General features: G+C 43.6%; 2 protein-coding genes across 7 annotated transcripts in view; one reads left to right on the plus strand and one right to left on the minus strand.

The window, feature by feature from the left end:
* Positions 1-6,113, minus strand: part of SGCE (sarcoglycan epsilon) — a 68,544-nt gene extending 62,431 nt beyond the window's left edge. For 3 of the 5 annotated variants that reach the window (XM_007195752.2, XM_007195750.2, XM_007195748.2), the window contains exon 1: positions 5,928-6,112. In XM_007195752.2, the coding sequence (XP_007195814.2) occupies positions 5,928-6,036 (109 nt within the window). In that variant the 5' untranslated portion in view covers positions 6,037-6,112. Of the gene's footprint in view, positions 1-5,927 lie in introns of all 5 variants that reach the window. The other 2 variants (XM_007195749.2, XM_007195751.2) reach the window with 2 other exon arrangements.
* Positions 6,114-6,282: 169 nt separating this feature from the next.
* PEG10 (paternally expressed 10) lies at positions 6,283-19,132 on the plus strand. 2 transcript variants are annotated; one of them, NM_001291374.1, is given in 2 exon segments: positions 6,283-6,535; positions 12,791-19,132. In NM_001291374.1, coding segments are annotated over 1 exon segment (2,232 nt in total). In that variant the 5' UTR covers positions 6,283-6,535; positions 12,791-12,911; the 3' UTR covers positions 15,143-19,132.
* Positions 19,133-19,506: the final 374 nt, after the last annotated feature.

The raw sequence follows: 19,506 nt of genomic DNA on the forward strand, positions 1-19,506 counted from the left end.
GGCAGATGGAGAGGAAAGAAAAATCTGTCCCGAGACGTGTTTGAAACACTAAGAGTGGCGGTCAGAAACGCGGCTAACTTGAAAGGAAGAGAAGTTAAAAGAGCACAGGGGCAGCAGCTATTTTTGATTGAAAGGTTTTATTTTCTGTTGAAAAGCTAAAAATTGTAACTGTTAAGTATTGCAAGGACATATAAAGGGGGGGTGGGGGTGGGGCGGGGACTGCAGAAGGGAGAATGGCTGCACATTTCCCCTGAGTAAGAGGCTAAAGCAGCTGAGGTCTCAGCTGCCCAGCAGCGGTCCACTCCCCCTTAACCCAGGGCGCCCCCCCAGGCATCTGCAGCCACTCTGCCAGAGAAGCCCGTTCTCAGCAAGCAAGAAACACCAGGAAAGGAACAACTCTAGGAAGCAAGTTAAAGCCAGGATAATTTGCAAGGGGGGATAAAACTTTAGTTCTCAGATTTTCATGTTTGAAATGAAATGAGAAGGGAGGAAAGAATGTGTTAAAATGTCCTGTTGCAGCTATTTTCAAGTTGTAAGAAATCAACCTGCAACACATAGGACTATTCTTTTTAGATAGTTGATCAGAAAATATAAAATGTTTCCATCACAAGTATCTTTGCTATCCTACACTAAAATGTTATCACGGTCTTCAAATTAAATATTCATTACAAGAAAGGTAAATATTTCTGATACTTTAAAATAAGAGACCAAGTAAAGGTGTTAAGTTGATTCCCTTCCTGAGCTGCACTGTTAGAAAGGTCTCAAGTTGAAATCCATCTCTACCTTTCACCCACTGCAGCTAGATCTGCTTTCTGAAGCACAGAAGAGAGTTTGTCTACTTTTAGTCTTCAAGCTAAACATTTCCAGACCCTTGGAGGATACCTCCTATGACAGGATTGCCAGACCCCTCACCATCCCCACGGACTGTTCTGGAAGTTGTCTACTTTGTCAATGTCTCTCTTTAAACGTGACAGCCAGAAATGGACACAATACTACAGCTGTGGTTAATTAGAGCAGGGTACTGTTAATTTTTGTGACATATGGACACTACACTATTATTGGAATCTAAATTTGATATTTTTGTAGCCACGTTATGCCACCGGTTCATACTGTCCTTTTCCTCAAAAACCGCCACCACGTAAAGTCACCTCCTTCCTTACACACCAATGAATTATGATGCATTTACTGCTATAAAATATATTTTTGAATAGCACTACAGCCTACTTAAACCTTGTTAACTCTAAATTCTGTTATCTATTTGTAACAGTTAACCTTTTTTCAAGTCAACCATGGATTTTAAAGCAAGCATCTTAGATCTTCATCACAGTTATCCATAAAAATGTTGAAAAAGAGAAGACCCAGGGCAAAGGCTTGTGATCCTTCACTAGGGACCACTCCCAGACCCAAACCCAGTAAACCCCACACCTGGTGGGTACTGGTTCAGCCTGCCTCATGCTCACAAAGCAATCCGCTAGTCTAACACAGCATCTCACACACAAGAGCATCCTAAAGCCTTGACAAACGCTCAGCTGAAAGCAAGATTCCCTTATCTTTCAAAGCAAAGTATAAAAAATCTACACATATTAAAATTATAGTCATGTAAAAATATATATGCACATGGAACAAAGACTAGAACGGAAGGAACATCAATGGAAATGTTTCTTCTAGTGTCAGACGGTGGAGATTGTTTTTTATTCAATACTGTCTTTACTATAGTTACATTGTTTAAAAAAACTGAATTTTGCTTAGACAGAATTTTGCTTGGAAGCAGTTCGGAAGCAGTTCATGTGGAACAACTTTAAGAGCACTGAGACTCTATCTGATTCTACCAACCTGAAAAATACTTGTTGATCTTTAGAAACACCAGCTTCTTTTTCTGAATTATGCACTGATACTTTTGGCTTAATATTTTTAGAAATCCGGGAGATAGCAAACTGGAGAACTGGATCCTAAAGTTTAGAAAAAGCCTGGATGTCATGCATGTGTGTGTGCCCAAGTGTCTATCTGTCCATGTTTGTCCGTCTGTCTATCTGCCTACCCATGTCTATCTGTCTTTCTATCGTGCCTGTCTCTCTGTCTCTGATGGAGAGACTGGAAAGGATAGAAAGAAAAAAATCACAATGTTAATATTTCTGTGAAGCTCTGGACTTAAACAGAGCTCCAGACCAAGAATCTCTAACGGACACATAAACCCATCTATTCACTTAGAGTCCTTTTTTATACTAAGAGTAGGAAATAAGACCAACAATAGAATTTACACTTGGGTGTTTAGAACTGACCTAATGGTAAGTTCTAAGAAAAGGGATCAGATAGAGTAAGTGTGGACAGTTAGTAAAAAAGAAAAAGAAACAAAGTAGCTGGTTATTTTGGAGAAAATGTGATCCATAAATATTGCACTTATTACAATCCCAACCAATCTGAATATCTGATTGAGAATTTTTTAACATGTCAGGGTTTCTTCAATGCTTCAACACTTTGTTTGGAGCATGGTTTTTATCAGTGAAAACCAGTGCTAGAAACTGGATACGTGTTACTTTTCTCTCTCATCGGTTTTCTCACTGTCCCTTGCTAATTTTCAATGTCTGAGAGACAAGTGAAAATTCCGCTTTGCTTAGAAAAACAATTTGTCCACCATACTAGAATTTAAACTAAATATATGAGGTAAATCAACAGTTTTTGGATTTATGGCAAACTCTTATAATAAATGGATAAAATGATCAAGTACTAAGTCCGGGTAATATTTGACAGCTGAAAATTTTACTTTGCTTAGAAATAAATTTTTCCTAATATACTAAAAGGTAAGCCAAATGCATGTGGTAAACCAGCAGATTCATAGAGCCACAGCAAACTGTCATCTAAAATAGATAAAATGTCCGACTAGAAAGTCCAGTTATTATTTGACAAGTGAAAATTCAACTTTTTTTTCTTGGAATACCATTTTCCCACCACCCAAGAAATTCAGCTAAACATATAAAGCAAATCAACAGCTTCACAGATACATGGCAAATTGTCTTAAATAAGTAAAATGTCCAATTAGAAACTCTAGCTATTATTTGACAAGTGAAAATCCCACTTTGTTTTGAAATACAATTTTCCTACTACACTAGAAGTTAAAATACAGGTGGTAAATCAACAGCTTCATAGATCCACAGGAAATTCTCATAAAAATGGATTAAAATGTTCAGATACAATGCCCAGTTATTATTTGATAAAGTATATAATGCACATTAGCACCTCTTTTTGCTTTGTGTGTAATCTTGTGCAAAACGGGTAAGAAACAAACAACAATGGGAACAAATATCTGAGAAAATCCAAAATTCACTTATGATAACAAATGTCAAGAAAGTGTTTTAAATTCCTGTCTATTAAGTTGGGGGGGGGTGGTTTTAAATGCAGTTTTGTTGTTTTAGGTAACATGTTATCTCAAGTATTTATCTATTAACATTGTATTTTTGTCTTAATGTTTAACATTGTTTTGTTGCTTTAGATTAAAAAGTTTTATCAAAACTACTTATCTACTGATGTTGTTTTTTCCTTAGAAAAATCTATTTCTGAGCAAAAATTATTTCATATGTAGAAGAATAAAAAACACAAGGAAATATACCAAATGATTACTATGTATATGTTAGAATAGTGAGATCAGAGAAAACTCTATTCTTTGGTTTTAAATATTTGCGTACTAATGTTGTTCATTTAAAATTTTAATTAGAAAAAGTAATTAATACTATTTCCTTTTAAAAAACTCTGCAAATTTAATGTTTTTTAGATAGTTAAGGCTCCTTGAAGAGAAAAAATGGAGGAAATTAATTTGATCCCATTTTCAATTTTTAGAAATTATACATGTGCAACTCTGTGAAAAATGTATATTATTTAGGCACATATATATGCATAGATAAAGTAGAGCCCATAATGTTTACTGGGGTTATCACAGGATGAAGAGATTACAGGTGATCTTGATTTTCTTCTTGATTTTTTTTTCCCCAGTTTTCTGGAGTTTTTCTTCCCTAATTTTTGTACAATGAATAGGAATTACTTTTATTATGATAAGGATAATACTAAAGCTGGGGTTTTTTTCACCCCCCCCCCGCCAAAAATATCCTGGCTAACATTTTGAAATAAAAATTCAAATAGGTTCAAACTTGTTCAAACTTTTAAAGTCTTGGGATAGATTTTTAAACCTGAATTTTCTCTATCACCTATACTATTTTTTAATTTCATTTTTTAGAAAAAAGAATGTCTATCAGTTAACAAACAAGTAGATGAAGTAACTTTCCTGGATTAAAAAATGCTAAGAATTTGACAATCCGGTGGTCACCAGAACAGTACTCTAGCATACATAAGAAATCCTGAAATTATTCTACATTGCAGAAAAGAGTGAACATCCTAAACATTGAAAGGCACTAGGCACTTCTAAACAGTATAATTATGTTCACCCAACTTCCTAGAAAAATATCTTTCAGTGTTGGAAATCTGCACTTCATTCATTCACATATCTGATAGTCAACATTTTATTTCTGATTAAAAAGTAGAATCTCAATAAATGTGCTACAGTTTTGTTTACTCCTAGAAAGGCTCGCTTTAACTGAGATCTCTGCCATCGTATCATCTACAATGGGTCAAATTCTTATCTATCCTCCTACAATGGGTCAAATTCTTATCTATCCTCTAATGTATAAATAATCTGTAGCAATGTTACTGAAATATGCTCAGTTTTAGCCTTTATATACAAATGTGTCTCATCTGTGTTTCAGGAACCTCACTCAGTTGTACGCAATTGGTTTTTCATTTTAAACTTCTTTTACTAAGATTATCAACAGATTGTCCCTTTTCTCAGTGCCTAACACTTTGAGGCACTTAAATGGAAACCCACGTTAAGGCTTTTTTTCCAGCATCCTTCCTCATCAGTATTTTAAAGTCTTGTAACTCATTGCAATTTTCTCTAACGTAAAATAAATGTTTATACGTATAAATATACACAAATATTTGCGGCCGAATCTCGGCAACACGCTTCAAAGGATTAAACGTGCGGTAACCCTGACTAAATGTATTCATTCACCCTACAAGATTTAGAAAAATGTAATGTTGCAGAGAGATCTAGGTCTCTGCGTAAACCTCGTAATCACCACCACAAGGCCGTAGCTGGGAGCCTCCGAAGCCCGCCAACTACACTGGAGGCATCCACAGCTGTTTCTAATTGTTTTTGCTTTCTCGAAATAGTGCACTTGGTGGGGCAAACCGTTCTGTTTGCAGCATCTCTGGCCCCCAGCCGAGGTTAACCCTGACCTCAACACCCTGTTTGGCTCCTAGCGTTTCATGATTCCGTTTCCCTGCTCCGCAGGGAAAAAACATAAGAAAAACGAGATTTCCATCGCCGAGAAATTCGCTTACAAAGAGGGGAGAATTAGGCGTTTCAAATGCACATTTCTGTGTTCTCTCCAGATCGGATTCAAGAAAAGGAAAAAAAGATGCGTTTGTGTAGAGGGGGGCGCAGCTTGACACCCATTTCCTACGGCTCGCCTCTGGGCTGCAGAGCCCCATTCGCGGGGTAAGCCACCACCCCCCCCCACAAGTGGTCAACGACCCCCAGCTCTTTGAGGCAGGGATCGGGAGAGGTTCACCACCAGGACTGCTGGGGGTGGGTGGGGAGCAACGGGAATGGAAATTGGAGATGGAATTTCGGCGCCTCTGGGCAGGGAGGGGCCCGCGGGGGGCGCGGAGAAAAAAGGCCAGGGGTCAAGCCTGGTAGGGGGCGCACAGGGCCCGGGAAGTGGGGTGCGGGGCGTCCTGGAGGAGGGGTGCACCGGGGATTCCGCAGCAAGAGGGGCTGATGCCCAGAAAATGCACCCGGGTACCCAAAACCCGGGCGGGGGATGGGGAGGCGGCGGCCTGTTGGCCCCAGGACCTCCCGTCGCGCGCGGGCCACTAACCTGTCAGCAAGAAGGTGCCAGTGGTCGCGGGGCTCATCCTGCGTGTCCCCCGACACTGTCCCGTCCAAGCACAAGGGTCTCCTAGCTCCCACCACCAGGGCAATTGCATTCTTGGCCTGCCTAGGCCGGCCGTCCTCGATTCTCCCCTCCCCTCCCTTTCTTCTTTCCTCCCAGCTTGGCCAGTTCAGCATCAGCATCCTGCACCCCCTCCTTAATCCCGTGCTCCCTCTAGCGGCGGGCCAGTGTAGCATGGCCATCGCCCCCACCCCCCATCTCCCCCATCCCCCATCCCCTCCGCCCCCGCTCCCCCCTCCGCCCCCCTAACCCGCGGAGCACGCTGGGATTTGGCGCCCCCCTCCTCGGTTCAGCCTATATAAGGCTCCCAGTCGGCGCTCTCGATACACGCGCTTCAACTTCGGTTGGTGTGTGTCGAAGAAACCTGACTACGACCTGAGACCAGCGAAGAGGGACCACCGAGCCTCGCGAAAGGTCCGCTGAGCGGGCTCGCGTCCGGAGCCACTCCGGGCTGCCGAGCACCCAGCGGAGCCCACGCCTGGCACAGGTGTGGCACCCCGTCCTTAGTGTCTTCGCAGAGGAGTCCTCGCGTGGTGAGTATGCGGTGAGGATGTTTCTTTTTTTTAAGATCACATTCATTCCCCCTTCTAATCGGGAGCTGCGGGAGATGGAGTAGCGCCCGGAATGTCTCCACGCACACCTTGTCACGCCTTCACTGGCTGTGCCCCAAAACTGCATGGAGAAACCTAGCCTTCAGGGCTTGGATTTCCAGAACCTAAGTCCAGATACGGACTATAGACACATATGAGCTGTGGACAAACATGAGCTGCAGACGGACATGAACCACAGACCAATTTGCGAATGCGCTGCAAAGTGATGTGCACTACAAACTAATTGGCGCTTCAAATGCGCTACAAACTGATGAGCGCTTCAAATGCGCTACGGACGGATGGGCGCTTCAGTGCGCTACAGACTGATGGATGCTTCTTTGCGCTAAAACCAGTATGAACTGCAACGATATATGAGCCGCAGAGTGATGACTGGTTTGCGCTCTAAATGCGCTACAAAATCTGAGCTGTAGAAAGGTCAGCGCTACAAAAATGATAACGATTAGCACAACAGCGCTTCATTGCGCTATAAGACACAGGAACCGCAGAGGTACATGAGCTGCGGAACAATTTACACCTAAAATGCGCTACAAAGTAATAATAGCTGCAGAGGTACACAAGCTGCACTGTTTTGCGCTACAAAGAAACCAGCTGAAGCACACATGAACTGAAGAGTAAGATTACTCTGTCTTCTTGGAGGAACCCCACCCTTTGTCTCTTACACACCTTTTGGAATGGCTCCCACTATGTTTTTCTACAGGACGGTTCTCTGCATGATGGTGCTGTTAGACAAAATGGAGCCCTGGGCAAAAATTAGTGTTTAACATTCTGCCCACACCATTCCTGCTATGGCAGTGGAGTGGAAGGGCGCTGACTTGAGCGTAAAAAATCTTTTGGTGGTGGCAGAACGGGCTGCCTTGCCTAGTTGCGCTTGATTGAAGTGGCGGTATAGTTGTAGTGGTGGCGCGAATTGGCGTCCAGCAACAGTTTGTGGAAACTGTTGGTTTGCTTAGTCTTGGAAGGCGCGGGGTGGTGGGGGGGGGGGGATTGGATCTGGGGGTGATTGCTCTTGTTGCATGAAATGAATCTGCCTGTTGGAGGCTGGTGGGAGGGGCTTGGGGAGGGGGGAATCCTGGGAGAGGCATGCAGCCAGTCTCAGACCTGCCCCGCCCATCCTAGCGCGCCTTCTCTGCAGTATCTCCTCAGAACAGGCTTAGCACCTCCCAGCACCTACTCAGAGCGCGCCTCCTCTGCGGCGCGCCTTCCCGGAGCGCGCCTTCTAGACCTTGCCTCCCCAGACCCCGCGTCTCCCCGAGCCCGCCTCCTCTGAGGCGGTTCCCCTAGACCCCTCCTCCCTCTGAGCCCCCCCTTCTCTGGAGTGGCTTCTCCAGACCACACCTCTCGAAACTTGGCCCCGCCCTGAACCAGCCTCTTCTGGGCTGGCCTATGGCCCCACCTCTCCAGGGCCCACCTGCGCCTGCGCAGTGTGAGCCCCCCCCCCCTCCCATCAGGTACCCCTCCTTTGCGCCTGCGTCTTCGCTGCCTGCGCCTGGCTGCACAGCCCAGCTCTCCTGCGGTTTCGCTGCTGCGGTTTCTCTTCTGCGCCCGTTTTGCTTTTTATCCACCAGTGTCTAATAAATATAAGAATAATAAGAACAATTAACAACAATAGTAATTATACATGGCATTAATAAGCACTTTGCATATGTTAAATAACATAATCCCACAATTAAATTCCTGATAGTGGCTTATGAAGGGTGCTTCCAAGCTGACGTGGCTGGCGCCTCTAAAGGCAATCTAGCTAAATGTTTTTGCTGCAAATGAAAAATAAAACATTTTAAATACTTTTAACATCATTAAATTTTAAGATTTTTTAAATCTTAAAAAATTAAAAGTTTAATTTTTTAAAACTAAAGAACTCAAGTTTTTTTTGACACACTAGTGGACCTTTTTGGTGGGACCTACTGGAATCAGATGCTTTGGTGGCTACAAAATAAAGAACAACTTGAACTTTGTTTCACAGGAGTTTTAAGTGACTTTGTTGGTGCTACTGGCTTGGCTTCTGAGCGAGGATGAGGTGTTTATCTGGATTTTTTTCTTGGAATTTTAGGGGATTAGCCCTGGCTAACTTGCCTACATAATTGTGCCTGACACATTGTAGGCACAATTTAATGAACACCTGTTCATTAAATGTGTTAAATGACCAGAGTAAACTGGTTTATTCAGTGTCTTCCTTGGTGTCTGCAGTTGTTTTCTGGTTTTTTGCTCCTGGCTATTTCCTATGGTGTTTTGCTGTCCTGGGTTGTCCAAGACATTGCTTGCCTTATCCCTCTCTCATTTAACAGAATCTTGAAGAAAAAAAAAAAAAAGAGCATTTTTAAGCTCCAATAATGTAAGCAGTAATTATAATTCAAAGCAGCTAAATTAATTCAAAACACTCAAAATAATTAGCTTTTTTATAAACTAAAAAGCAAAAGCTAATTATTTAAATTTGGGGCAAGTGGATTATTTAATGGTACGTAATTGTCATTTAAAATTTGTGTAACGTAACAGAGTGGTTACATGAGAAAATATAGATTGAAGGTTTTAGCTGGCATTTAAAAATGTCTATATAAAACAGATTTATAGCTAACTGCCAATCCGCTATTTATGTTTCTAACTAAATGAAGAAATTTTAAAACCTGGTTCCATATATTAGAAACCATAAGCCAGGACTGTTACAGGGGCATTTAGAAGCACTGGCTCCCGAAAACCTATCACACCCCACCAATCACCCCTCCCCCCAGCCCCCAACAAGTATACAATCTATGGATAACATGTGCTAATCATAATTACACCTTTCAGTAAGTCCCCAGGCCCCTTTTACCCACCTTGCCACCCTGACCCCTCTTCTCTTTGGAATTTGTGTCTGCATTTTAAAGAGGTTCAAAAACAATGGTTTGAAAAATGTGCATATTATTAGAATTTGCATTTCACAAATAGTACTCATAGCTCTCAAAAAGAAATATGGACATTTGCAAATGTAAAACAATTAAGCACTGTTTAATGAAGTGTCATTTACTAGTGTGATGTTTAATGTATGGTGGGTTTTGTTGCACTTTGGTGTGTTTGTAGGGGGGTTGCGGGGGATAGAAAGTTTCAAAGTCATTGTGAAGAGTCCAAGATGAAGCAATATGTCTTTACTTCTTAAATAGAGTAATACTGAACTCTTTTTCATGTGTAAAGGTGGCATCTGTCCCAGGGAGCTTAGCTTTATGCTGTGTGTCCTTCCAGCTTTTAGGCACTGGGCCCCTTGACCCACCTCCCCAGTCCAGCTCCTACTAAGGGGGTGTTTAAGGAGCCGTAGTCCTATATTCAAATCAAGTTACCGTTCTCCTGTTCCCATGTTAACTGGTGCTCCAATTGCTGTTTAAACATTTGTAAACTTTACTTACACTGTTGACTTGCCTGCCCACTGCCCTATCACTTTTAATGGTTAAACGACTCTGTTCTGGGCAGTTAACTCTTTTAGGACTTAGGCTCCCACCCCAAAATTACAAACCCCGGGGGTGGAGGCCTTAGGCCTGATATTGGTAAAAGTTAAGGGCCTCAAACTGGTGATCTCGTAGGTCAAAAAAGGCCCTGAATTTCTTTGACCAGCACTGTATTTAAAAATTTTACAAGAATTAAAAGATTGCGGGGCGGCAGGGGGGGGTGTGTGTGTGTGTATGCATCCCCAAGTTAAATAGTTGCAGCCCCTTCCTGTTTTCCTATCTCCAGTCTCTTCTCACCTTTATATTACCTTCCTGTCACCAAAAGCATTTGAATTTTAAACTCTTATTGATCTTCTGTTTCCATAAACAATACAGTGATTGTTTGCTGATTTCCTAATGTATTGTTATTTCTCTCCTATTATTGTGTTTTGCAGATGTGAAAACCATCAGACCTGGGCCTCATTAAAGCCCACCCCAGTGACTGTGATTGACATATAGGTTGTTAACCTTCCTGACCTGGGTCACGCTGCTCCAGGCCATGCTGTGAATGCCTTTTCAGAAGTCTTGTCTCTAAGTTTTTAAAGTATTAGTGTCTTGATGACAGAAGTGACACCTGAGTCACCTGACCTGCGCTTATTAGTTGCTTTTTAATGGGACATTAAAACTCTTAAGTTTAATTAATAAAAATTGCATTATTTTGTGACCTCATATTCTGAGTGTCACCAATATAACTGTCTTTAAGCAGCTGGAAATGAAACAATGTCACAGGCTATGATGTGTTAATTACATCTTCTGATTTTTTTTCTAAACTTGAAGATTTTATCTTGCATGTCAACTATTAGTTGTTTCCATAGCCTAAGCTATTAAAGTAATTAAGTAGCATTTAGAAGTATTAAAATGGCACAGTAATTCTGTCCCTTAAGGACTCTACTTGCTGTATAGCCACTCCTTGAAGAGGCCATACCAACAGCCCAGGGCATAAGGGAAAATGGCTGTGGATGGCAGGGCTGGGGCAGGGGAGGGGCCTAAAGAATGAGGAGGGGTCTTAGGAAGGAAGGAGGAAGGGGTATTTCTCTACAACCAGGCATCATGTTTGATTACCATCACCTTTTTTTTTTCCCCCTTGTACACTATTGGTTGAAACATTAGCTATTTTTCACCTAACTTCTCTGAATAACACGTTTATCTTTGTGGCTTTATTTTACATAATTAATTTGGTGTCCATTTTTTGTCTTGATGGGTCAGAGAGGAGCAGGTGACCAGGACTGCCAAGTTAAAATGTAGTGAATAGGCAGTCTGCCTGCTTTACATATTATATTTTTAAACTTTTGAGCACTTTCCTAGAGTTTTCCAAATATGAGAATTTGATGCCCATTAAAAAAATCATCAAAGTGTTAAAATAATTACTCTAAATGACTTTAACCCTATTTCCAGGAAGTACACAGGCCCTGTGTGCTGATTTATTATATGTGTGATTTATTGTCACCCTACCCATAATTAGGATATTTAACCCCCCCATCCCCTCCCCCCCCACACACACAGTCACTCACCCCGCTAGGAGTGACCTATCCCACTCTAAATTACAAACTTTTGGGTGGGGCTGTACTGACAAACCTTGTTTAAAAACCTGGGATTGCACACTGGTGACCTGAAAGTCTAATGAGGCCCTGGATTTGTCTGACCAACTCAGTATTTAAAAAAAAAAAAAAAAAAATTAGTATCTTTAGTGGGATCTGCATACCCAGGTTGCCATAGTTGCAGCCCCTCCCTGTTTTAATCGCAGCCTCATCACACAGAAATTTAAAGTTTCTGTTCTTTATTAATAACTTTATTAATATCAGCTAACAGTTATTGAATACTCACTATGTGCTTTACCTGCATTATTTAATTAAATCCTTATTATAAGTTTGAGGTATACTATTATTGGGCTTCTTTGAATGTCCCATTTTACAGCCCAGCTACTCCTAGGAGATGTCAATTGATATTTGTTGATTGACTTCATAATAAGGAGGGAAACTGATATACACAGGTTGCTACTCATTGCCATTTCTGTCCCAAAGGGAATTCTCTTTGGGAAATCAAATTACGGTCCGAAAAGTAATTTAGACAATCCCACTGGTTTGGTGGCAGTTGTTGTTTGTTTTGATGACTAGTTACCTTCTCTGTAGAGGTGGATCAGGGTCGTGACAGTGGGCCAGAGTGGCCCTCTCCCCCAAGGTTGATGAATACAGGCATTGTGATTTTTAACTCACCTCCCCCCTTCTTTTTCTTGGTTTTCTATTGGCTGGAATAGTAGCAACTTTTCAGGTAACTTTTCTAATAATAAACAGTTATAATTTTGACTTATTTTGTGTAACTTTTCCACTATCAATCTTTGCTTGAAAGTTTCTTGCTCTGCTCTCTCCTTATAAAACTTCTTGTTTGGAGTGTCTCCTCATTCTTTATTTGTCAGTAAAGGTAACAGTGCTGTTGATACAGTTGTGTATTGTTGAATCATGATGAACAGATGATTCTTGAGGAGGAAAAAGTCATTTGGACATCAAAAAGTAGGCTGCTTTTCATTATCTACTGTCCTATTGATTAATATCTTTTTTGCAGGGCTTTTGTCTGTTTATTAACTATTGATGTGAGCAGGTAGAACAAAGAGATGCTTTAAATGCGCATGTATTTAGAGTACTTTAGTAGATACTTTAAATGATAAAATCTTCTTTGTACTGTGGTGCTTTAAATGTATATGTTGAATTTATGCTTCTGTCTTCACTTACAGAAACAAAAAGCTTCTGAAAACCAAAAGGCGAAAGGGTGGAAGAGGAGGCCAGGACCCAGGCCTCCATCCCCACCGGAGTGAAGCTACACCTGGGAGGTCTCCTCCCACCCCACCTCTCACCCTGGGGCCCGACTGCCCACCTCCTCCTCCTCCTCCTCCCCCCAACGATCCTGCCTCCCCCTCCAGCTCCCCCTGCAGCGGCCAGAGGGGCCAGTACAACCCCAACCTGGCCGAACGAAGGCGGGAGGATCTCTCTGAAGAGATCAACAACCTCAGAGAGAAGGTCATGAAGCAGTCTGAGGAGAACAACAACCTGCAGAACCAGGTACAGAAACTCACAGAGGAGAACACCTCCCTCCGCGAGCAGGTGGAGCCCGCCCCTGAGGAGGAGGAAGATGACATTGAGCTCTGCGGAGCTGCAGCCGCTGCCGCCCCAGCCACTCCGATCGAGGAGGAGAGCCCAGAAGACCTTCCCGAGAAGTTCGACGGCAACCCAGACATGCTGGTGCCTTTCATGGCCCAGTGCCAGCTCTTCATGGAAAAGAGCACCAGAGATTTCTCCGTTGATCGCGTGCGCGTCTGCTTCGTGACAAGCATGATGACCGGCCGTGCTGCCCGCTGGGCCTCCGCCAAGCTCGAGCGATCCCACTACCTGATGCACAACTACCCAGCCTTCATGACCGAAATGAAGCACGTCTTTGAAGACCCTCAGCGGCGCGAGGCTGCCAAACGCAAGATCAGACGTCTGCGCCAAGGCATGGGGTCAGTCATCGACTATTCCAACGCTTTCCAGATGATCGCACAGGACCTGGATTGGAATGAGCCTGCCCTGATTGACCAGTACCACGAGGGCCTCAGCGACCACATTCAGGCGGAGCTGTCGCGCCTCGAAGTCGCCAAGTCGCTGTCCGCACTGATCGGCCAGTGCATCCACATCGAGAGAAGGCTGGCCCGGGCAGCTGCCGCCCGCAAACCGCGCTCCCCGCCACGTGCGCTGGTGATGCCTCACGTCAACAGCCACCACCAGGTAGATCCGACCGAGCCCGTGGGAGGTGCCCGCATGCGCCTGACCCAGGAAGAAAAAGAAAGACGCCGAAAGCTGAACCTGTGCCTCTACTGTGGGAATGGAGGTCACTACGCCGACAACTGTCCTGCCAAGGCCTCCAAGGCTTCGCCGGCGGGAAACTCCCCGGCCCCGCTGTAGAGGGACCTTCAGCGACCGGGCCGGAATTAATAAGGTCCCCACAAGATGATGCTGCTTCATCGCCACACTTGCAAGTGATGCTCCAGATTCATCTTCCGGGCAGACACACCCTGTTTGTCCGAGCCATGATCGATTCTGGTGCTTCCGGCAACTTCATTGATCACGAATACGTTGCCCAGAATGGCATTCCTCTGAGAGTCAAGGACTGGCCAATACTTGTAGAAGCGATTGATGGACGTCCCATAGCATCGGGCCCAGTTGTCCACGAAACGCACGACCTGATTGTCGACTTGGGAGATCACCGTGAGGTGCTGTCATTCGATGTGACTCAGTCTCCGTTCTTCCCCATCGTCCTAGGGGTGCGCTGGCTGAGCACACACGATCCCAACATCACGTGGAGCACCCGATCGATCGTCTTCGATTCCGAATATTGCCGATACCATTGCCGGATGTACTCTCCGATACCACCCCCGCTCCCACCACCAGCACAACCATCATTCTATTACCCGGTGGAAGGATACAGAGTTTACCAACCCGTGAGGTATTACTACGTCCAGAATGTGTACACTCCAGTAGATGAAAACGTCTACCCAGACCACCGTCTGGTTGACCCCAGCATAGAAATGATCCCTGGAGCACACAGTATTCCCAGCGGACACGTGTACTCACTGTCGGAACCCGAAATGGCAGCTCTGCGAGATTTTGTGGCCCGAAACGTGAAAGATGGGCTCATTACTCCCACCGTCGCACCCAACGGAGCCCAAGTTCTCCAAGTGAAAAGGGGGTGGAAACTGCAAGTTTCTTACGACTGCCGAGCTCCCAACAATTTCACCATCCAGAATCAGTATCCTCGACTCTCTATTCCAAATTTAGAAGACCAAGCTCACCTGGCGACGTACACTGAATACGTACCTCAAATACCAGGATATCCGACCTACCCTGCATATGCCACGTACCCGACCTACCCGGTAGGATTTGCCTGGTACCCCGTGGGGCGTGATGGACAGGGGCGATCGCTCTATGTCCCTGTGATGATCACCTGGAATCCGCATTGGTACCGCCAGCCACCGGTGCCCCAGTACCCACCGCCGCAGCCGCCGCCGCCACCCCCACCGCCGCCGCCACCGCCGTCTTACAGCACCATGTAAATACGCATCATGTCCTTCAGGATCTCTGCCCTCGAAATGAACTCCTGTTCAGCTTCTCAATCAGTGACTGCGTGCTAAATTGGGCTATTGCACCTTCAGACCAACCTGAGGCACAGGTTTTCTCTGAAACAGCTACAGAAGGTCAGGGCCACCCTGGACTGGGGCACATCCTAAAGCACCAACAGACCTCCACTGTTTGGTGGGAGTGACAAAATATTTACCAACAAATTATCTCTGTTTTCCACCTTAACTGCCAATCTAATTAAAATTCGTAATAAGTTTACTTCCCAGCGAACCCTGGAAGCCTGGGTTTTACCTGCTGAAACCTCTGTCACCATATTAATTATTGGCTGCCAGGTTCCTCATTTAATAGTTACTGAGAAGCTGATGCAAACACAGGAAATGCTGTTTTCTTTATGGAGGGGGAGACAAGGAGGAGGAGGACATGACTTTTCTTGCAGTTTCGGTACCCTCTTTACATCTTTGGAGGACCGAGGCCTTATTAAGGAAGCCACAATTATTGGTGCAGTGTGAAACGGCTTCCCTGATTCTTTTGCTGCACCCTTTGAAACTTCACCATCTTCAAACTCCACTTTCATGACGCAAGGAGCAGCAACTCGACTGGTTCCCCCAGGAGCAGGCAAAACCCCTGCAACAGAAACACCTCAGGCCTCGGAAGGAAGTACGCTCAGATGGACGTTGGCATGTTTGAGTGTGCCTTCACATCCTGGTGCAAATCACATGTACCCAATAACTCTGGCTTTGTCACAACACCTTACCATCACCATGCCAGCAATGGCTTCCACAAAACCTTAAACCTGGTAACCAGAGACTATTGGTGGCTCCAGGTGTGTTAGATGTTTGTGAAATGTGATCACGTCTCAGTCACGTATGAGGGCTAACGAGTAGCAAATCAAAAGGACTCCTAAATCCCCGTACCCAGCTCTTAAAGGGGAGACTCAAAGTTAATGTTACCACCTTGACCTGGAACTTCAGAAAGAATTTTTAAGAGCGTTGTTAACTGGCTGGAAGAGCATCACCTGAAGTCTTGGGAGCATCTATCCATGTCTCTGCCTCCATATACATCTGGGCATTTCATCATCAGTCCCCTCACTAGACTGTAGCACTAGGATGCTTAGGGAGGGGGAATGATTTTAGCACCCTCTAGGGGATGGAGCCGATAAGCTGCCAAGGAATGAAAGGCCTCCAAAAGCAACTCAAAGCAACAGACAACACAAGAGTTGTCTTCAATCCAGTGACATCAGCTGGTGTCTCCTGGACGCTTTGTGCTAACCTGGGACTGCCTGACTTCCTTCAGCCTGGTCCCTTGCTACTACCTTGAACTGTTTGTCTAACCTCTCTCTTTCTGTTTACTACTGCCACTAACCCTGCTGCAGGATTTGTGTCATCCTTCCTGCCTGGCTGCCGAGACTCTTATTTTGCTGGCTTCTTGGCAGGCTTCTCGGAGCATGTGTTTCAACACACAGTCTCCAACAGTTTGAGCAGTAGAAAAACAACATGGTGTATATTTCAAATTGCCTGTCATGAAGAGGAGTCTAATGGTGAAGTTTCACTTTTCATCAACATCATCTTTCACATATTCATTATCACCCACCCTTATCCTTGCATGTTTAGATACTTAAAAGTTTTAGCTGTAGGTTGATAGTGTCCTTTTAACAGTGTTTTAAAGTGGTGACTCTGCTTTCAAAAGTTATTTCCATTGAATTACAAAGTACTATCCAAGTCTTATTGTTAAATTAATTAAAATTGATAAGTAAGGTAGTGTAAAATATTTCTTTACTGTGAACTCTTACAACACTGTGAATGAGAGGCTCCTCAGAACTGGAGTACCTGTATAATAGTTCATCATGTTCATCTTCAAACTTCTGTTTTAACATTATCCATAATTTCAATTATTTTTGATTGGGCCTTTAAAAACTCACACAAAATGATATACAAATTCAAGGAAGATACCTAATTGGCTATTTAATTCAAAACAACTTTTCCTTTTTTTTTTTCCAATGGAAGCAGAAAGCTTGTCAGTCACTCGTGTTTTAGAGTAATTACTTTTTAAATGGTGCATTTGTGCTTCTGGACTTTTTGAAGCGTCACTTCAGTTTACCTCAGATACCAATCCATCCTCCATACATTTGAATTTAAGTTGTTCTGTGTCAGATTTACAGTTGTCAATTGATCTTCAAACTGCAGAGGGCCTAGAAATGGGCTGTTGTCTGCAGCCCCGGCATATGCACATGGACATTTGCCATCACTACAAGCAGAAGTCTGGAAATGTGGCAACAACAACGGTCAGGGAGAGCATGGTGGTGTGGGTGAACAACTCATGGACGAAGTCCCTGACACGCTTTCGGCTGTTTTGTAAAGCTTGTGAAAACCTGTTTGGCAGTGTGTACTATGCTCTACAGCTATATATGCTATCTAGAAGTGTAGGTGTTAAGAATAAGTAATCTCAAATTTATTCTGTAGAATCAGAATTTTATTAAGTTTCCTTTCGCTCATGTGATTTATTTCATTGCTGTTGATCGACTTCAATTGAATACAATTTTTTTGGCATTTCCCAACAAAATGCCTTATTCATCAGAAAGGGGAAAGCAAAGAATTAAATCTCTAAAGAAGGTGGAAAGGGAGCAAAATAGAAACAAAGGAGATAAGTAAATTAAAACATCAAAATTATGTAAGCAAAGCCAACAGTCTACCTTTTGAAACAAATTGGCAAAATTGATTGACTTTTGGCCCAAATTTTCAGTGTTAATTAAAAAAAATCAAGGAAGAAGGTATAAGCTCCCATTGTTAGGCGGACGTGGAGAGAACTAGCTAAGGTCACCATGCTAGGTTGTTTGAAACGGAGGAAGTTTACATACATTTCTGAAGGGTCAATTTAGTTTGAGCAATGAGGTATTTGTATTAGATACTGGAAAATGGAGAATTAGTTGGAATAAATCATGTGAGCTAGCACAGTGAACTTGCAGGTGCACAAAATAAGAGGGGCACATCTACATAGTGCAGTCTGGATTTCTGTTTAAGTTTGCAGGTACCTCTTGGACTCCTGAATTGATCCAGTCATCATCCACCACAGATGTCTAACATCAGATAGAATTCCAAGATTGGCAACAGAGAACACTCTGCTAGAAAGACCTGGGCAGAGATAAAGGACCACCTGCAGAGATGAAGAGCCTGATGGGAACCATGCTGCGTTTTCATCTTAAAGAAAGAATGCACATCTGTTGGGACTGAAAGTTCTTTGTTGTTTCAGGCTGTAGAATGCTATCAAATTGGTCTGTGGAAAATTGCATTGTTTTTGTATCTTTGTGTAATCAGTATAAGTAATTGGGGATATATATAATCATAAGTATTTTAGAGTGGGAGGGACTATTAAGTAATCTTAAGTGGGTGGGATTAGTTAAAAAGCATGATATAATGTATTAGATATCTCTGTAAGTGGACATGTGTACTTACTTGTGATCCCTTACCCTATGATTGCTACCCCTAAAGATTTCAAATAAATTCGGAGGGAACTGCAGGGAGATCAATCTTTTTAGGGCTATTGAACACGGATAAAAACCTAGTGGGAGAAAGTTCAAAGATGATTGGATAAATAATTTAATAGAGCTTCTCTGCCCTGGGTATTCACTCCAGGGATTGAGATTGTAAGCAAAGCGTTTAGAGAGTTAGGATAGATAGATGCCCTTTGAGAAGTTGTTGCTGGAGTGAAATTGATAATGATGGATGGTAAAGATTCATGGAACTTACAGGGAAGTGATGAATAAGAACCATTGCTTATGCCCCTGTCAGTAGCCCTCCTCCTTACCCCTGCCCCTTTTCCCTAACTCTACACCTCCTACCTATTCCTGCCCCACCTCCCTGCCCTTCCCCATTTTATTGCTGTTTTCTCTTTACTCTGTGTTTCTATTTACTAATATTGTATTGATGTTAGAGTAAAAATTCAATAAAGATTTAGTGGTTAAGTGCAAACTGTGTCTCGATCATTTCAGCATACACTGGCATAAAGTGAACAGGGTGGGGGGGGGAGGACAGGAAAGGGGAGAGGGAGAGGGGGAAGGAGGAAAGGAGGGAAGGAGGGGGAAAGAGGAAAGGAGGGAGGGGTGAGGAAGGGAGGAGAGGGGGAAGGAGGGGTGGAGAGAAGGGAGGGTGAAGGAAGAAGGAGGAGTTAGGAGGGTAGGGGATCTAGAGGATGGGGTTGGGGATGGGAAGGGGGGGTGGGAATGGGGGGGAAGTGGGGAAGTGGTGGGGGTAGTATAATGAATACATCAATCAAGCAACCCAGTATCCATTATTTACCCAGAATACTCCAGGAAATCAATTAAATCATTCCTGCTGCAAACGTT

Source organism: Balaenoptera acutorostrata, chromosome 7 (genome assembly GCF_949987535.1).
Source record: "Balaenoptera acutorostrata chromosome 7, mBalAcu1.1, whole genome shotgun sequence".
Lineage (NCBI taxonomy): Eukaryota > Metazoa > Chordata > Mammalia > Artiodactyla > Balaenopteridae > Balaenoptera > Balaenoptera acutorostrata.